At 36.3% G+C, this 19,970-nt stretch overlaps 2 protein-coding genes and 1 non-coding gene across 3 annotated transcripts; 1 reads left to right on the forward strand and 2 right to left on the reverse strand.

The window, feature by feature from the left end:
* Positions 1 to 11,450: 11,450 nt before the first annotated feature.
* Positions 11,451 to 14,225, reverse strand: DOT4 (Pentatricopeptide repeat (PPR) superfamily protein). The gene has a single exon (XM_079039259.1). It carries the CDS (start codon positions 14,180 to 14,182, stop codon positions 11,543 to 11,545), a length of 2,640 nt encoding a protein of 879 aa, XP_078895385.1. The 5' UTR covers positions 14,183 to 14,225; the 3' UTR covers positions 11,451 to 11,542.
* Positions 14,226 to 14,940: 715 nt separating this feature from the next.
* On the forward strand, positions 14,941 to 15,043 carry LOC145103357 (U6 spliceosomal RNA). The gene has a single exon (XR_013706451.1). It is a non-coding gene; the product is annotated as a U6 spliceosomal RNA (small nuclear RNA).
* A 2,018-nt stretch (positions 15,044 to 17,061) lies between these two features.
* On the reverse strand, positions 17,062 to 18,597 carry LOC145101945 (large ribosomal subunit protein uL5). Its single transcript, XM_079039260.1, has 5 exons — positions 18,459 to 18,597; positions 18,235 to 18,342; positions 18,093 to 18,135; positions 17,647 to 17,842; positions 17,062 to 17,379 (listed from the first exon to the last, which is right to left on the reverse strand). The coding sequence occupies exons 1-5, from the start codon at positions 18,459 to 18,461 to the stop codon at positions 17,181 to 17,183; spliced, it is 549 nt and encodes a 182-aa protein (XP_078895386.1). The 5' UTR covers positions 18,462 to 18,597; the 3' UTR covers positions 17,062 to 17,180.
* Positions 18,598 to 19,970: the final 1,373 nt, after the last annotated feature.

Consider the following 19,970-nt stretch of genomic DNA (forward strand, 5'->3'; position numbering starts at 1 on the left):
AGCTATCTTGGATGGTGGGCAGAATTGCTCTAAAAATTGCTCACGTATTTGAGCCCATGTAGTGATTGTACCCGGTGGTAGTGCTTTTAACCAATCCTTAGCAGCTCCCTTAAAAGTAATAGGAAGCATCCTTAGCAAGACGGTATCTCTATTCACATTCGGGACATTGAAATAATCAGCAATGTCGTTAACTTCATCTAAGTGCTTGAACGCATCCTCATGATCTTTTCCATAGAATTGGATATCCTCCAGTACAGAAAGGATATGTCCTTTCAGCTCGAATGTGGCAGTGGCAGGAATGGCAGGTTGTACTAAACCTGGACCAACATCATCTCTAATTCTCTTTCTATAAGCTCCCATGGACATTTCTTCAATATTCGTCATCTCGTTTCTTGGCTCGTTCTCAGGTTCACTTATATAAAGTCCAAACTCGGCTTCGGATTCGTATTCGGATTCGTTCAGGATAGGTATTTGGCCTAAGTCAACCTTGTTCTTGTCCTTTGAAGATGAACTCGATTCTTCCGTTTTCTTTCCCGACTTCTTTGAGAATACTGACTTGAATTCTTGTAAGGGTGTCTTCTTTGGTGTCTGATCTTCTTTCACGTTCTTATCTTTCTTTTTGTGAAGGGCGGACTCTGGATCTTAAAGAGGTGGCACCAAAGGTGTGTTAGGTCATGAACTCCTGCAAAATTAAAAAAAAAATAAAAACGTAAAACTGAACTAAGAAAGACAAACTAAACTAAGAAAATGAGGAATCACAGGATTCATGTCGTGAGCCTATAAAGCTCACGTCGTGAGTTCTGTAATGCCAGAAAAAAATGAAACGTAAAAATAACTTTTTTGCAGGTTTTACCCCACAAAAAGGATCGATTAATTTAAAGCAAAATAAATTAGTAATTAACTAAGCCGTTCCCCGGCAACGGTGCCAAAAACTTGATGTGCACAAAAGTACCCACTAATTTTATAATTTATAACCTAACTAACTTAACTAACTAAAATGCACCTAGGCAGTGTACCTAGTCGAATTATAGAATAGTTGAGTAAGTCGGGTGTCGATCACAGGGAACAGTGTTAACTAATTAATCTACTTACTACTAAATTAATCTAATTATTAACAACTTAAAAGGGTTTTATCTGATTTTACAAGATCATACGAACTTTACTCAAATTCAATCAATTACTAAAAACACTTCTGTTAGTTCAAATCCACTTTCCCTCAATGGTTTATAATTTAGCTATAACAATTACTGTTGGTACCAATTAAGATAATATTAGCAATTTAGTTCTAAATCTACTAACTTTAATTGATTCATGTAAGTCTATGTATGGTCACACAATAGTTAACATAGAATCAATTATTGAATAAGATTGGAGCCATGTAAGATTGATTAATCAAAACACAATTACAGTCATAATATGAGCTCTCTAGCACAGCTTAATTCAATGATTTAGTTACTTATCTAAGATTGGTTTGATCTTAGCTCTAATAAACTAGTGTTCACTAAGTTATTAGGTATTCAAATTCATGCAGATTTGTATTCACTAACTACACAGAACAAGAATTTGAAGCAATCCAATATTAAATTAAACATGCTAGGTAAAATCAATCAACACAAGCATATTACCATCAAGTAAAGTCAAATATAATGCATCAAAACCATGAGTTCCAGCTTCATCTAGCTAACAGAAACAGCTAGATTTAGCTGTACATACTAGCAAATAAACAAGAACAAATCAAAGTATAAGACATGTTCAAGTATCAACAATTAAACTAATTATGAACCTCTACTCTTTTGGTGTTGAAAACCTTCTTCCAAGACTTTTATTCTGCTGAAATTCGTCTTCTGAAACCCTTTTCTCCAGCCAAAAGCTTCTCAAGTCGTAATGAGCAAGAGAATTTATAATATCTGATTTTACCGAGTTCACTTCGTGAATGCAAGTTTTCCGTATTCGACAAGGACTATTTCACCCGGATGCATATCTTCTGGAACACTCTACTCATGTAACGCCCGTAGATCAGGGCTAGTCAACTTAGAGACGATAAGCATCAAAAATGACTTTTTGATGGAAGATTATTTAGAAGGATTAATCTTAACCAAGTTGTAGTATATGTCACAAGGTTTCCGTGCATATAAAGAACGCCAAAATCCGAGTTATAACGAAGAAGTTATGACCTGTCGAAGTTTTGCGACAGAACCGACACGACCTAGCGCGACCCAGCACGACGTAAATAGTGAATTTAAGGTTGATAGATATCTATCCTTAGTGATCTAAATGAGAATTGAAGATCTCATCGATAGTAGTGCAACGACGGAAAGACAGACGAAAACGACGTCAAACGAAGAAGTTATGAATTTATAACGGAGTTTTCCTGTCCCGGCCTACTAAAAATAATATATAAGTAATATAATTATAATATATTAAAAATAAAGTCAAAATTAGCCAATGGAGTCTAAACGAGAGTTGTAGATCATAATCTCACCTTCGTGGCGATATAAAGAACGTCAAAAACAGAGTTCGTATGCGAAAGTTATGAATTTCTGAAGTTCGAGGCGTGAAACCCCAAAACTGTCAGAGACCACGACGTGGCAAGTCTCCTGACACCTCCGGGAGGCCCCCAGATGCAACTTGGGATGACGCATGCAGTGACGACCAAGCCCACGACGTGGAAAAAGGTTGCCACGACGTGGCAAGGGCCAAATTTGCCCTATAAATAGATTTGAAGGGCCAGCCGAGTTTGGTTGCTCATTCTCTCTTCTCTCTCTCCCGTTTTGCATCGTTTTGCATGCCCGAAGTGTCCCGAAGCCCCGGTCTCAATCTCGAGTCCCGATGCAAGATCCGAAGCCCCGAGAATCCCGAAGAGCGTGATTCCCGAGCCTAAGCTCTGCCCGCGAGAAGCTCAATTTTTGTGAAGATCTTCCAGATCTGCTGAGGATTACTACTTCTGCAAGTCATAGTGTCGTCCGATCATCTTCCGATCAAGTGAGTGTATACTACCTTTCATAAACACGATAATAATACAAGTATGGTTTGAGTGTATTAAGTATATTGTTGTTTATATGCGTGAGTGTGTAGTTACTTTCTTCTAACACATAAATATGAAGTATTTGCTATGAAATACGTGCTATGTGTTTATATATTATTTGTCTATTTGAGATGGGCGTGGAATTGATGTTTTACATAAGTGTTAAATGATTTAAACTGTGTAAGTATTTATATCTACGAAAATGTTGGGTAGAATTTGGGTAGATGGGATAGTTGGTGACTATGGAATTAGCGCCTATTGTATAAACCTTGGCGACGATGTGACTTCGTGCCTATTTGATGAACCTTGGCGACTATGGAGTTAGCGCTTGTTGAGTAAACCTTGGCGACTATGGAGTTAGCGCTTGTTAAGTGAACCTTGGCGACTATGGAGTTAGCGCTTGTTAAGTGAACCTTGGTGACTATGGAGTTAGCACCTGATAACTATGGATTTAGTATTAGATAAATAAACTTTGGCAGTAATGGAATTCGTGCCAATTCCTTACAAATAAATGAATGAAGGATAGTTGATTCTTAGGGAAAAACCTTAAGAAGATAATAGGGATGGGTAATTGGGTTGATTGTTTGCTGATTAAATATAATAATTATATTATTGTGGGTTGAAAACCCTATATGCTCACCTGGCACAAGGGTATAAGTTGGCGGACTTGACGAGAGATTTTGGATTATAGATCAGTAGTTATAAATAACTATTGTAAGGTCTATTTATATTGTTTATGCTTTTGGTCTGTATCGAACATGACATCCCAAGGTTTTATTATTTAATGAAAATACATTCTCTTTGAGAAATGTCTGGATAAATGGTTATCATATTTTTGTTTTTGGGAACAAATTCCGCAATAGTTTCCTTTAAACGATTACTCTGATTTTAAAAACAAAGCATAAACAAATCGGTCTTTTCTGGCCGTGAAATTGCGGTTGTCAGAGTTGGTATCAGAGCATTAGTTTAAGCGAACTAGGAATATGGATTTATTTCTAGACTTAAACTTAGGATGCTAAGCGATGATTGTGAGTTGAGTGTGTCCATTATATTTTAGGTATTACACCTAAATTGACACAAGCACTAGTTTATTTTAGGAGCGGTCCCTAAAATGCTTTTATGTGCTAAATGTTATATGTTGCCATATATGATATTTTTTCTTCGGATCTATGGTCTGTTGCCGACCGGATCTGGAAACCTTATGTGTGTAGGATTCTAAGCGTACGTCTACGATATTAGAGCTAGCATGTAAACGTTTCGGAGTGATAAGGATGATTTGAATATCTATCGTGAATAAGGATCTAATTTCACCTTATTCGGTGTATAGATCAGAATGACAAGAACCAGGAGTGGAGCTGGAAACGTGAACGAAAACAGGAATCAACCACCTGTGGTTGAGCGAGTGGCTGTGGTAGCAGCAACACCTGAACCAATCACAATGGCTGGAGTGCGAACCGTGATTCAGGCCATGATGGCTGAACAAAAGGAGGAAATGAGACAATTGCTGCTGAACAATAGGATTGAACCCTCAATACCAGTTGAACAGCCTGAGCTGAATGAGGGGCAGTCAGAAGAAGGGAACAATAGTGGGACCATTGGTCAAGCCAAACCACCAATAGTTCGTCGACACAATCATGATGGAGGCAATGATGGACGTGGATGCAAGTACAAGGATTTCATGGCATCCAAACCACCATGTCTTTCTGGGAGCCCAACACCGGTGCAAGTCATGGACTGGATCTCCGAGATGGAGACAATGTTTGAAAGTTGCGAGTGTAGCAACAGACAGAAGACCGCTCTTGCAATCCCTCTGTTAAAATCTGGAGTACTGAGCTGGTGGAAGTTACTGGCTGGTTCGATGCCCAAGGGGGAAGCTAGCAAGATGTCTTGGGAAGAGTTCGTGGTGCAACTGAAAATGCAATACTGCTCTGAGCAAGATCTCCTGGAAATCAACAATGAGTTCCAGAATCTGAAGAAAGGAAAATTGAGCGTCACTGAATACGCTACGAGCTTTACGGAGAAGATGAAGCTTATTCCATACCTAATTCCAACTAAACTTTCCAAGGTCAACAAGTTTGCCAGTGGATTACCAGCGGACTTTGGTCCGATAGTCAAGCAAGCAACCACTCTGAAAGCCGCCATCTGGGCTGCCAAGAATGTTGAGACCCAAATAAAAGAAAAGGGTCTGGAAAGAGCTGAAGTTGGAGAGAAAAGGAAGCATGAAGGATCTTCAATAATTGACAAGGAAAGCAAATTCTCTAAATCTGGGGGAAGAGATGAAGCTAAGTGGTGTGAGAAGTGTAAGAAGAAACACTTCGGGAAATGTAGCGAGGAGATGACTTGTTACAAATGTGGGAAGACAGGGCACTACGGTGTGCTATAGATGTAACGAAGAAGGGCATATTTCTAAAGAATGCCCAAAGAAAAACACACCTCCACAGCCAAGGGCATTCAACATGTTCCTCAACGAAGCAGAAAAAGATGGGAGGATTAAAAGATGAAGACTTCATATTAATATATAAAGTCTGTATCGGGAAGCATAGCCTGTTAGAGGCATAGTATAGGGTGAACTTGAACTTTTGTGTAATAGTTTCAAGAATTAATATAAACCCTGGTTTTGTTATATGATGTGTTGAATGATTATATGATTTATGTATGGTGACTTGGTTAACTGCGAGACAATGCTTGGGACGAGTATGAGTAGGTGTGAATGGTAGTAGAGATCTATACTACCGGAAGCACAGGACTCACGCTTGGATCATGGGAAGTCACAAGGTTACCAAGAAACTTGTAATTGAGTTTGTTTTTATTCAAGTATGTCGTTACCATTGTTTCGGTAATGACTAAAAAGATGACTGATATTCTGACCCTAGTGGTCATATCAATTGAGTCCGACTACGATGAGAGGTCATCGGGACACGACCCATCGGTCTATTACAATAGATAAAGGAATGTATTTATCCCAGGAAGAAGGAGTCCGCAATAAGGATTTATTTTGTAACTTGAAGGTTACGATTGAAAGTACAACGTAGTACGAAGAGCAAATGCAGGATTGAGCATCAAGGCTATTACTTAGGATGGAGAGATAACGTATGGAGTCATTATACGAATCCTGTTTCGTTGATGATTCCGGGACGTAATCATCCTAAGGGGGAGATAATTGTAACGCCCGTAGATCAGGGCTAGTCAACTTAGAGACGATAAGCATCAAAAATGACTTTTTGATGGAAGATTATTTAGAAGGATTAATCTTAACCAAGTTTTAGTATATGTCACAAGGTTTCCGTGCATATAAAGAACGCCAAAATCCGAGTTATAACGAAGAAGTTATGACCTGTCGAAGTTTTGCGACAGAACCGACACGACCTAGCGCGACCCAGCGCGACGTAAATAGTGAATTTAAGGTTGATAGATATCTATCCTTAGTGATCTAAATTAGAATTGAAGATCTCATCGATAGTAGTGCAACGACGGAAAGACAGACGAAAACGGACGTCAAACGAAGAAGTTATGAGTTTATAAAGGAGTTTTCCTGTCCCGGCCTACTAAAAATAATATATAAGTAATATAATTATAATATATTAAAAATAAAGTCAAAATTAGCCAATGAAGTCTAAACGAGAGTTGTAGATCATAATCTCACCTTCGTGGCGATATAAAGAACGTCGAAAACAGAGTTCGTATGCGAAAGTTATGAATTTCTGAAGTTCGGGGCGCGAAACCCCAAAACTGTCAGAGACCACGACGTGGCAAGTCTCCTGACACCTCCGGGAGGCCCCCGGATGCAACTTGGGATGACGCATGCAGTGACGACCAAGCCCACGACGTGGCAAGGGCCAAATTTGCCCTATAAATAGATTTGAAGGGCCAGCCGAGTTTGGTTGCTCATTCTCTCTTCTCTCTCTCTCCCGTTTTGCATCGTTTTGCGTGCCCGAAGTGTCCCGAATCCCCGGTCTCAATCTCGAGTCCCGAAGCAAGATCCGAAACCCCGAGAATCCCGAAGAGCGTGATTCCCGAGCCGAAGCTCTGCCCGCGAGAAGTTCAATTTTTGTGAAGATCTTCCAGATCTGCTGAGGATTACTACTTCTGCAAGTCGTAGTGTCGTCCGATCATCTTCCGATCAAGTGAGTGTATACTACCTTTCATAAACACGATAATAATACAAGTATGGTTTGAGTGTATTAAGTATATTGTTGTTTATATGCGTGAGTGTGTAGTTACTTTCTTCTAACGCATAAATATGAAGTATTTGCTATGAAATACGTGCTATGTGTTTATATATTATTTGTCTATTTGAGATGGGCGTGGAATTGATGTTTTACATAAGTGTTAAATGATTTAAACTGTGTAAGTATTTATATCTACGAAAATGTTGGGTAGAATTTGGGTAGATGGGATAGTTGGTGACTATGGAATTAGCACCTATTGTATAAACCTTGGCGACGATGTGACTTCGTGCCTATTTGATGAACCTTGGCGACTATGGAGTTAGCGCTTGTTGAGTAAACCTTGGCGACTATGGAGTTAGCGCTTGTTAAGTGAACCTTGGCAACTATGGAGTTAGCGCTTGTTAAGTGAACCTTGGTGACTATGGAGTTAGCACCTGATAACTATGGATTTAGTATTAGATAAATAAACTTTGGCAGTAATGGAATTCGTGCCAATTCCTTACGAATAAATGAATGAAGGATAGTTGATTTTTAGGGAAAAACCTTAAGAAGATAATGGGGATGGGTAATTGGGTTGATTGTTTGCTGATTAAATATAATAATTATATTATTGTGGGTTGAAAACCTTATATGCTCACCAGGATCCCAAGCCTGACCCACTCAGTTTTCTTTTCATTACAGGTAATGGCACAAGGGTATAAGTTGGCGGACTTGACGAGAGATTTTGGATTATAGATCAGTAGTTATAAATAACTATTGTAAGGTCTATTTATATTGTTTATGCTTTTGGTCTGTATCGAACATGACATCCCAAGGTTTTATTATTTAATGAAAATACATTCTCTTTGAGAAATGTCTGGATAAATGGTTATCATATTTTTGTTTTTGGGAACAAATTCCGCAACAGTTTCCTTTAAACGATTACTCTGATTTTAAAAACAAAGCATAAACAAATCGGTTTTTTCTGGCCGTGAAATTGGGGATGTCACAACTCACGTCGTGAACATCTGATTACTAACGTCGTGAGTACGTCTTTTTGCTGAGTTTTTCATCCTTCTTCCCTTCAAGCCTCCAAAGTTCCAAATATTGTCAGTTCTAGTCCCTCTCTTCGAGAATGCTTCTATTTTGGCTGCAAATAACAATTTATTCTTATAAGTACCATTGTTCTATACAAATAACCAAAATATATGTAAAATGTAAATAAATATTGCCTAAAAATATGTATAAATATGGAAATATCATAAGTCATCACTCATCACATAATAATCAAATTGGGCTCGTATGGGAGGCTTTTGTTTTAGATTCTTAACATCGGTTGTCAATTTTCTCATTTGCAAAAGTACCTCGATTACAATATCATTTATTATTTACTCTAGAATAGAACATGTTTGCTCTTGTTTTTAATATGATAGTAGGAATAGGATTTTTTTCGTGGCCATTTCTTCAGTGAGTTCATGTTCCTGTTTGGATGTTTTATTCATTGGGGAACATGTAGCTGCCACATAAATGGCTTGTTGATTTTGCATATCCAAACCATTGTAAAGGATTTGAGCTTATCTTCATAGTGAGAGATCATGATGAGAGCATCATTGGAGTAGTTCTTGATATCTCTCCCATGCCTCATAACGTGATTCTTCCTCCTCCATTTTACATGAGGCAATTTCATTAATTAACATGGTGGCCATTGCGGTTGAAAATGTTTCTTTAAGAAATTTTCGGCTAGTATCGCCCACATGGTGATGGAGTCGGTGGGTAAGGATAAAACGGTGTTGCGAAGAAAAGAGAACATGAATAGTCGGAGATGAATGGCATCTTCCGATATCGTATGAACTTTAAACATGTAGCATAATTCCAAAAAAATTATGACATGCGTGTTGGGTCTGTATCGTGTAACCTAACAAATTATGTGCTGTTTCTCACCATTAGAATAATATATGTCTTGATTTCGAAATTGGATGCTTCAAATGTTGGATGTAAGATGCATGATTGAAAAAGCACCATTTAAATAATATGCATAAGTGATTTTAAAATTGGATGCTTTAGTTGTTGGATGTAAGATACATGATTAACTATCATTAATAGAATGCACAATTGTCCATAATAGTCCATGGTCCTTCATCCCGCCATCGTATCGATGGATCCTTTAAAAAAAATCTTTTCTTTTGTTGATTTTTTGTTAATAATTACTTTCTCACAGTCCTCAAAATCGGATTAACTTTTTATCCTGTTGATTTGTTGTTAATAATTGCTTTCCCAATGTCCTCAAAATTGGATTTGAGTATAATGGTGACAAATAGTGGTTTTTCAAGTGTAGATCTCTCAATTTCCATGTCAAATGGCAATGGAAGATCGTCATGTGTAACATCCGGTTTTGGGACGCTTTTTATTTCGGAATGGCAGACTTTAATTTAGTTATTAGAAGCTCTCGGGCTTTAATAAGGTTTGGGCCTTAAAAGAGTGAGATTTTGGGCTAAAAGTATAAGGCTTTTAATTTAAAGGGTTAGTTTTGGGTTGGTATCGATTTGAGCTTATGATGTTTGGGCCTTATTGGACTAGGCCAATCACGGTGCGACACATAGGGCGTCATGGCACGAATGGTGGTGCAACCCAAGCTTTATGTTTTACCCCCATCACCTCAAAGAGCCTCCTTGGAGTAAAACCTAGCCTCCATATTGTCCTTTCTTCTTTCGTTGCAAGTTTTGATGATCTTCGAAGCTTTATTTGGAATATTATAGAGAAGAAAGGTCATTTCGTGTTTGTAAGTTGTTTTCGAAGGAGTTCATCTTCTCCCAATCAACTTTTGGACCTTGGTATGATGCAAAGCTTCCACCTTTATATTTATTTGATGCTAGATCTAGGTTTTGGATTGTTTTGTGGTGTCATTTTGGTCCCTTTAATGGTGTTATTTGATCTTGGAGAACTCCAGAACCATTTGAGCGAATTAATCAACTTCTGGACTTACTTAGTGCCGGAAAAATGTTTATGCATGCTTGTCCCTAGACCATGCATTGAGTTTTGGCCTTATAAGTGGACTCTTGACTTAGGGATTAGGATTTATAGTTATCAATCCCTTGGGATGGATAAAGTTGGAAACTTTATCCATTAAGTCGTTGTGGAGTATCAAATCTGAGAATTGGAACTTCTGAAGTATAGGATTGAGAGCTTAATGAGTTAAGTTGTCTAGAAGGAAATCACGGTGTGACCCGCTGAAGGATACTAGGAGTCATTGAAATGTTTGTTGTCTTTGTGAATCTTCCATGAATGTTATATGTTTGACTTTTGGGTCAAACTTGGAGGTTCTAAGCGGTTAAACTTGAATGTTATATTATTGATGTCTATGTTAGACTTTTGTGTTTCGTGACGCGACCGGTCAACGTTCACATCACGCATGTCGTTGACCGTTGACTTTTTGTTGACTTTTTGACCCGTTTGACTTTTGGGTCAAACTTGTAGGTTAGCTGACTGGGGTTTAGGTTGTGTTTTGTTTAACCAGTGCATGTAGCCGATTTGTTAAGACTTTGATTAGTCAGATTTGGCCGTGAGATTCAGGTGAGTCTTCTCACTCTACTATAGGATACTAGGAGTCATTGAAATGTTTGTTGTCTTTGTGAAACTCGCATGAATGTTATATGTTTATTGGGTGAGGCCTGCTTATATAGTCGTTGGACGAGGCATGCATGTTGGAAACATATATGTTAGGTGAGGCCCATTATATGTATGTTATATGTGGTATTTTGGAGAACTCACCAAGCTTTGTGCTTACACTTTTAAATTTAAATTGTTTCAGGTGTTGTTGCTTCTGGTAGCAAAGGGAAAGGCGCGGCATGATTGCACCGCATCTGTGTTTATGTTTTATAGATTTTCCGCCCTCTTATAACTTTGATTTGATGATGTTTGAAACAAATTGTTAATTACTCTCTTGAGAATGAAATTATTTAAGTTTTCCTTTAAATTTTAAATTAAAACTTTAGGTTAAAATTTAGAACGTTTACGGGTATACATGAAAAGACTATGAGACTACAAAGAAAACACGAAAGAATTTGTAGAAAAAAAAAGAACTTAATGATAAACTAAATGAAAAAAAAAATTACATCAAAAACAGTTTACGAATCTGTTGAGCGTAATAGCTCCAATGTAACGGCTCTAAATTTTGATTGCATTCATGGAGAGAACAAAAATAACCTTAAATTAACTATTTTAGCAGAGAGTAAGGATCGAACAAGGAGCTTATGGTCAACAATTTAGTTCCTATGTGATTAAAAGATTGAAATTGAGTGATTCAAATCACTATTTATACCAATAATTCCATCTAAATACACAAATGATAGTTAAACATTTTTTTATCAATTCACCAGTAACCTCTACAAGAACAAAACCCATCCTTAAAATGATGAAACCTATTCGAATCTCTCAACACAATCTGCCTCCCAACATTCTTGGAAACAAATTTCGCCATTTCATGACACTCCCAACATACTCTCATATTCTTAGTCACCCGTATTGTCCTACCATGAGCCAACTTCAGTATCCCAAAACCCATTGCAAGCTTCTCACTATGCCCACAAACCTTAACTTCTTTCTCCATATCTTCATCAACCAATCCATATTTTACTCTATCTAAACATCCATCTTTCTTCATCTCCATTTTCAACTTATCCAATAAAGATTCAATCTTTTTAGCCTCTGGATTCTCTTTATCTCCTCCAACAAATATATAAACTTCACCCTTAATCTCTATCCAACTACACCCTACATTCTTTTTCAAACCCCGTTTACTAACTCTATCTCTTAACACCTTCACTTCCTCCCATTTCTCAGCCTCTGAGTATATATTAGCCAAAAGTAGATAGTTTCCTGTGTTTTCTGGTTCTAATTCGAAAATTTCTTCTGCAACTTTTTCGGCTAGTTTCACATCATGGTGAAACCTACAACCACAAAGTAATGCTCCCCATATTATGGAGTTAGGTTTAACAGGCATCTTTTTGATAAACTTATAAGCTTCTGATAACTTTCCTGTTTTAGAAAGAAGATCCACCATACATGCGTAATGCTCTAACTTGGGTTCAATCTTGAACTCATTCACCATGATTTTGTAAAATTCTTGACCTTCTTTGAGCAACCCTGAATGGCTACACGCGTGTAATATAGAAGTAAACGAAGCTTCATTAGGTTCAATTCCTTTTTTACCCTTTTCACCTTCTTCACGCATCTTTTTGAAGGTGGATAAAGCTTCATGTCCAAATCCATGCATGGCATACCCTGCGATCATGATTGTCCATGTGACAAGATTCTTGATTTTGGTTATTTCAAAGAGTGATTTTGCTAAAAGTAAAGCTCCACATTTCATGTACATGTCAATAAGTGCATTGATGACAAATTGATCTGAAGAAAACCCTTTTTTTAAAACATGTGTGTGGATTTCTCGGCCTTTGTTTAAAGATGCCAGGCTGGCACATGCGGGAAGGATGCATGTCATTGTTATGTTATCAGGTTTGATTTCACTTTGCATTTTGGTAAATAAAGTAAGTGCTTCACTTGGAAGAGAGTTTTTTGAGTAGCCTCCAATCATTGTGTTCCAAGAGACAATATCTTTAAAAGGGGTTTCAGAGAAAACATGATATGAATCATCCATGCTACCACATTTTGCATACATGTCCATAAGAGCATTAGAAACTGCTAAAGAGTGGATTTGGTTTTCTTTGATATAATTGTGAACTTCTTTGCCTTTTTCTAGTGAACCATTTGAAGCACAAGCATGAAGGATGCTTGTGACTGTGAAACTATCGGGTTTCACACCTTTCTTTTTCATGTTGAGGAATAACTCGATTGCTTTATGGGATTCACCTTTTCTTGTATATCCTGCAATTAATGAAGTCCATGAAACAACACTACTTCTTTCATCCATGTTTTTGAATACTTGAAGTGCAGCATCCATGTCACCACATTTTGAATACATATCAAGTAAGGTGTTGTTAAATTTTGTTTCCTTGTTGAATTCGCTTTTCACTGCAAAAGCATGAATTGTTTGGCCTAAAGTAAGGACACCCATGCTTGCACATGCTGCTACAACACTAACCATTGTAGCCGAATCCATGCTAACCCTAGAATTAAGCATGCTCTTGAAGACCTCAAAGGCTGTTTCTGGAAGACTGTTGGCTACATATCCGTTTATCATTGTATTCCAAGTAATCACATCTCGTTCAGGCAAATGATCGAACAGCTTCCGTGCATTATCAAGGTTTCCACGCTTGAAGTAAAGAGCAATCATGGAGTTCACCACAGTACAATCAAGTCCAAACCCCAGCTTTAGAACATAACCATGGATACTTTCCCCGAAATTTTCATTCCCAAGAGCTGCAAAGCATTTAAATAAACAAGAAAATGTGTAAGAATCAGGTTCGACACCCACTTCCTGCATTACTCTGAACAAAGATACAGTCTCCTCATAATCACCCATCTTTGCATACGCGTTCATCATAAAGTTCCAAAGAAAAACGTGATGTTTCTCAATTTTATCGAAAATCCTCCTCCCTTCTCTCACATCCCCACAGCTCACATACATAAACACAAGCTTTGAACCCAGAACAGAATCAAGTTCAATTCCCCTCAAACATATCAAATTATGAACTGTCTTGCCATGGTGCAGAGCCTTTGACTCCGCGCAAAGCTGTAGGATGTGACAGTACGTCTTGGAATCAATTTCTTCAGACTTACAAACCAAATCCATGGCCGTTTGAAGATTACCCATTTCACAGAATCTGAAAATTTCAGCATTGTATTCTGTAACTTGATGATTAGAGGTTGTAGTAAGTGTTAAAGTAGCGGGAATTCGTGTACAGTATAAAGTGTTGAAGCTTTGAGATAGAAATTGTAAAGATCTTAAAGTTGGTTTGACATTTTTATGGTGAAGAAGATGTTTTTGATTTTGAATATGGAGATCTGGAAAGACCCATGATGAGACCGTTGAGGCTTTGGTTATTAACAGCATCGCTACTCTTGTACGCCCAATTCAGGAAGAAGCTTGAGATTCTATAGCTCTGAAATCTGAATATGCAACAAGTTTACTTCTTCAGTTCTTCCCCCTATAGTTTCAATAAAAATGTATATTCGCCCTTGTGAAATCTGAATAGTTAACGTTTCCTCATCAAATAGTTATTTTGTCAAATGTTTTGAGGTGAATAGTTTATGTGGTTTAAATTGAGTTGAACTAAATAAAAACGATATAATTAGTATATGTTATGAAGATACAAATATGTAATAAGATAATTTTACAGACCAATTATGTAATCAGAAAATTACAAGTATAACTCTTTATCTAAGACCACTTCAGGTTCCTATTATTTGTTGGGATAATGACTTAGAAGGATAATTAGGTTTTTAGTTTGTCCGTATTAGATCACTAAGGTTTTTTTTGTGCGTATTAGACCAATATGGTTGTTATTACCGTTTACAAATAGTCATTTTTACCGGTTAAAACCGGTAAAAATGACTATTTGTAAACGGTAATAACAACCATATTGGTCTAATACACAAAAAAAAAAAAAAAAAAAAAAAAAAAAAAAAAAAAAAACCTTAGTGGCCTAATACGGACAAACTGGAAACCTAATTACTCTCCTAAGTCATTAACCCTAATTTTAAAGACATTGAGAATATATGACCATCAACAGTAAACTAGTTCGTTTAGAACTCGCGTCGTCTCATATAATCTGCTACTCATCTATATGGCGAAGCTCTTTATTTATAGTCGTTCCTTTGGGTACATCCGATAAAATTGGAACGATACAGAGAAGATTAGCATGGCCCCTGCGCAAGGATGACACACACAAATCAAGAAATGGTCCAATTTTTTTTTAACCCTTCGTCGTCTTCTCTGGAACCCTAATTCCATTTTCAAATGCTAATAGAGTTCAATTGCAATTCTTATGTTTCAGTAGTTCATCTACTGAAGTCATGATCAGACAACATGTGGATTCCATGGTCAGATTGATCTTCTTGTTGATGTCTTCAACCATTTGTGGCAAGTAAGGGTGATCTTTCTTTTTATAGTCTCCTTTAAGTTTTTTACTTTTCCTGTCATTAAGTTTCATGCTTTATAACCTTTCGTTTATGTGTTGTATGTAGTTTGTATGTGTTTGTTTATGTGCTGATTTTTGATTAATTTTGCAACTTCAGTTTCTTAGTTCATGTTGTGGTTTTGTTTTTTATAAAATAATTGATAATAGGCATCCTCTGCAAGTCCTTGTTGGTTTTAAATTTCCATTCGTTATCAAATGTAGACATTGATGAGAGGTATCAAAGTGAGATTGTTTTTGTACATATGGATGTGTTCATGTAAACATTTAAATGACAAAAAAGAAGTTATTGATAAAATGTTGCATATTTATGTAATGAAGATCATCAATCATATGAGTTTTTGTACTTAGAAGTTCTGGAAGGGTTGTGAGATAAGTTTAAATAAAAACAACTATTTTCAGTCAAACAGATCAGTCACATTGATTAGTAAGCATGTTATCTAAATAATTAGGATTAATGGCTTAGGAGGGTAATTAAGTTTCCATTTGTTCGTATTAAAACCGGTAAAAATGACTATTTCTAAACAGTAATAACAACCATATCGGTCTATTACGCACAAAAAAAACCTTAGTGACTTAATACGGACAAACTGAAAACCTTATTACCCTCCTAAGTCATTATCTCTTATTTGTTTGTAAACGATAAGACCGATTCCAAAAATCTTTTTTTTTAAAAAAAAAAATTGCTGCCCATCGGCTAATCCACACATGCATGCCACCTTCTTTCAAACAATGGATAAGAGAATGGCGTTTCACATCAGTCGCCTCTATTGACAATATTAATTTAACAATGGTCATGTTGTCGAGTTAGGTACTCATTAATCATTATACCATTATTTAGGCTGAAGCATCAATGGAGGATGAGAGTCGATCTAAAAATATAGTGGGTTAAAGAAAAAATAGGTCCCTTAAATCATGAATATAATAAAAATTAAATCAAAAACATACACAACATCATAAAATTCACTATTTAATATTAAAAAACATAAATATGATTACAATATTATAAAAACAACTAATAGCATTTCTAGATAAGTTATATATTTTAGGAATTTTTGGCGTTTTAAAGATATTGGCCCTAGGCGACCGTCTGGGTTGCCTTCTGGACCGGACCTGGGTGGATCAAAAATGTGTAAAACGGTTTTGTGTTTGTTATGTTTATAAGATTCGAACTTTAGTTCTAAAATTGTTTTAAGATGGTTGATAAAATTTTACAAGTATATATAAACTATATATGGTCTTCGATTTTCTACAAAGAAAACAGATAATCAAGTGTTACTAAATAATAAGGATGTGTTATGTGAGAAGGACCAAACGACAAATCGAAAAAGAAAAGGTCAATTTCCCAACTATCAATCCATGAAAGTGTCTTTTAATTTACATATTTTTCTTTATTTTCTTATTCAATTTAGGTTGGTGTTTAAAATAGTTCAGACCAAAAAAAAATCACCATCAATAACCATGGAATAGCAACTAGGTTTTAAACAAAATTATATCAAATGTTACGACTTTAGAAAATAATAATAATAATAATAATGCTTAGATATTTAGTTAAAAAAAATCTAACTAAACGAGAAACCCAAAGTTATAACCTAAAAAACAGGCTAAATTTGCCAAACCCCATTTTTAGTGTTCTCTTGAAAAGAAATTAGAAAGTTTAGATTTAAACACAAAAAAAATGAGGAAATTTAGGGTCTTTATGTAACAATTTTACTTGTCATTAAAAAAAAAAAAAAAAAAAAAAAAAAAAAAAAAAAAAAAAAAAAAAAAACACTTAAGTCCAAAACAAATCCAATCAAAACCAAAACTTGGTGGGTTTCATATTCTCACTACTATTAAGATTCAGCAAGTACAAAACAAAAAAGCAATAATAATTAAATCTCTGGCACAATACAATATAACCAAAAAAGACAATTATGCCCCAATCTGTTGAGATTTGTTGAGAATAACTCCCTCATATTTCACTTGAAACCACTTCATTGCATCATCCTTTGTAACTCTATGCTGGATTCCAACACGTGCCTTGCACCTACGCCTACGGCCCACACGGTAACCCGGCCGCTCTAGAACCACAAAGAAATCCATACCATAAATACCAGTGGAGGGATCATACCTGCAATTACACAAAAGATTAGGGTTATAAATATACTTTTATATGTTTTATAACCACAGATAGCAATGTACATTTATTATAGCATCCAACTTTCACTTTTTTCATACCACTTTTTCATTGCTATAAATTATAATTGTTGGGATCAAATTAGTTGAATGGATGAATCTAAAACATTCTACATAAAAATTAGTGAAAACTAATGAATAATGTTCATTGTTTTTTAACAATTGAGTAGTATTCATAGGACTTTTATTAAAAATGACTTACTTGATTCCAAGATCAATATGTTCCTGAATACCAAATCCAAAGCAACCAGTGTCACTAAAGTTACGTCTGAGAAGCTCATACTCCTTCACTTTCAATCCACTCTCAAGAAGCTGCATTGCCTTGTCTCCTCTAACAGTCACATAACAAGCAATCTTCTCATTACGCCTAATCCCAAATGACCTCACAGTGTACCTTGCTGTAGTGTACACAATCAGTTTTATTTAGAAATTTGGGGTGAAAAAGTCACTAACACTGTTCAAATTTTAGCTTAAGGATTCACTGATTAATCTATAAGTATGAATTGTCAAACATTAAGATGAATCCATTCATCTAAACAATATAATTTTAAAAACAAAGCCAAAATCTAGCAACAATAATTATGGATACCTAATTGAAGTTAAGGTATGAATAATGTGAGTAATGGTAGATTGTGATATGCAACTTACCCTTGGAAAAGACGGGGGATTGGCCACTTAGTTGCTCCAAAACCTAATTACCATTAATCAGAACAATGAAGATTAGAAGAGTTCGCATCGAAGTGGAGAGAGAGAGAGAGAGAGAGAGAGAGAGAGAGAGAGAGAGAGAGACCTTGGCAGCGCGAGTGAGACGATCGCCGCTCTCACCGACGGAGATGTTGAGGACGAGTTTCTGAACCTTAATCTCCCTCATTGGATTTGCTAGCTTCCTCTCTGACGCCTGCAATTTATTTCATTCATCAAGATCATCATCCAAAACAGACAATATTATCAACGGTTTATATCTAATATAAAAATCATTCGTTCTTTGTGTGATTTATTTGTTAAAGAGAGTACCATTGCTGCAGGGAACGATTACGGCGGTGGAGATTGGAGGTTGGAGGCAGAGGAAGCAGAGGAGAGGGGATGGGGAGAAGGGTTTTATTAGAAAAGTAAGGCTGCCAACAGATCTGCTAGGGTTTGTGGTATAAAGGATGGAATTTGAGAATGCCGTATTTACCCTTTCACCTCTAAAATTTGAGTGGACAAAATTTCATAAATCGTCCTTATGGTTGTCAATAAATGTCATTGTAAGTTTTTTAAGAAATTTTTAAGACGCAGGAGGTTGAAAGTTTGAAAGACTCCATTGTAGGTTCTTATAATTATAAATAACATTGTTAGAATATAAAAGTTAAATGTTTATTAAGTTACAAAGTTACCCTTTTTATTTTTAAATGACTTTATAATCAAAAACTAAAAAGAAAAACAAACTAGTACTAATTCACATTTTTTTTATGTCTTCCCTCACACCTTTATCTTCTCTTTTTTCTCTCCCAAACTCATTTTCTCTTACTCACCTCAACCCTACACCCCCACCCCCTCCCCCCTCTGCTCTCCTTCATAAGAAAACCTAAGCAACGTTTTTGCACTTTTAGGTGACATGAAATGTCATAAAAATAAATGTTCTTCTTCTCATGTCTCTCTCATGTAACACCCATTTTCTAGGATAGATCGGTGGATGGTTTAGAATAATGAAAAGAAAGGTTTTTTGGAAAAAAAAAAACTTATGCGACTAGGTGGTGGTTGGAGCACCACGGCGTGGCATGCCAGATTCATGAACGTGTTTTTGTGATGGTTGTCACAACGTGACGAAAGGAAGGTCACGACGTGACAGCAGCAGCAGCTCAAGCCCATGATATTTTAGGGTTTCCTCCATATTTAAGCCCTTAAACTCAAGGTTTAGGGCATCCTATTCAACCTCCAACCCTTTCAACGAAACCCTAACATCCATTGTTGAGTTCTTGAGCTTTTAGTTGTGTTTTTTGTGTCTTGAAGGAGAAGGAAGCATCCTTGGTGCATAGATTCAATTTGTAAGTCTTATCATCATCTTATTGCACTTATTTTGGACCATTGTGAGTGTTCAAGTTCCAAGCTTTATGTTCTATGCTCATAGATCTAAACTTTTTTGTGCATTTTCTCCATGTTGGAGAAAGTTTGAGTGGAAGGATTCTATAAAGTTGACAACTTTATGGATCCTTGAGGTCCCTTTGAGGTTTAGTGTTCCAGATCTGAGATTTGGTTAATTTTTGGCTCATACATGAGATTTATGACCTCATTTCCTCCATTGTTATGAATTAGCTTGGGGAAATACATACATTGGACATGCATGACAATAAATCAACGATGCATGTGTTTAGGTCATTATGGTGAAAGTAGAATGCTAAAAGTGAGGTTTGGATCCTTTTGAGCCATGCAAAGTGTTGGAAATATTTTATGTGATTGTGACTTGAAATAATTTGAGTATTGATTTACATTTTCTAATAAACATTATCACAATGTTTTGGGTTAAAAAGATCCTGAATATTCAAC

Source organism: Lactuca serriola, chromosome 4, assembly GCF_051521515.1.
Source record: "Lactuca serriola cultivar US96UC23 chromosome 4, Lser_US96UC23_V15, whole genome shotgun sequence".
NCBI lineage: Eukaryota > Viridiplantae > Streptophyta > Magnoliopsida > Asterales > Asteraceae > Lactuca > Lactuca serriola.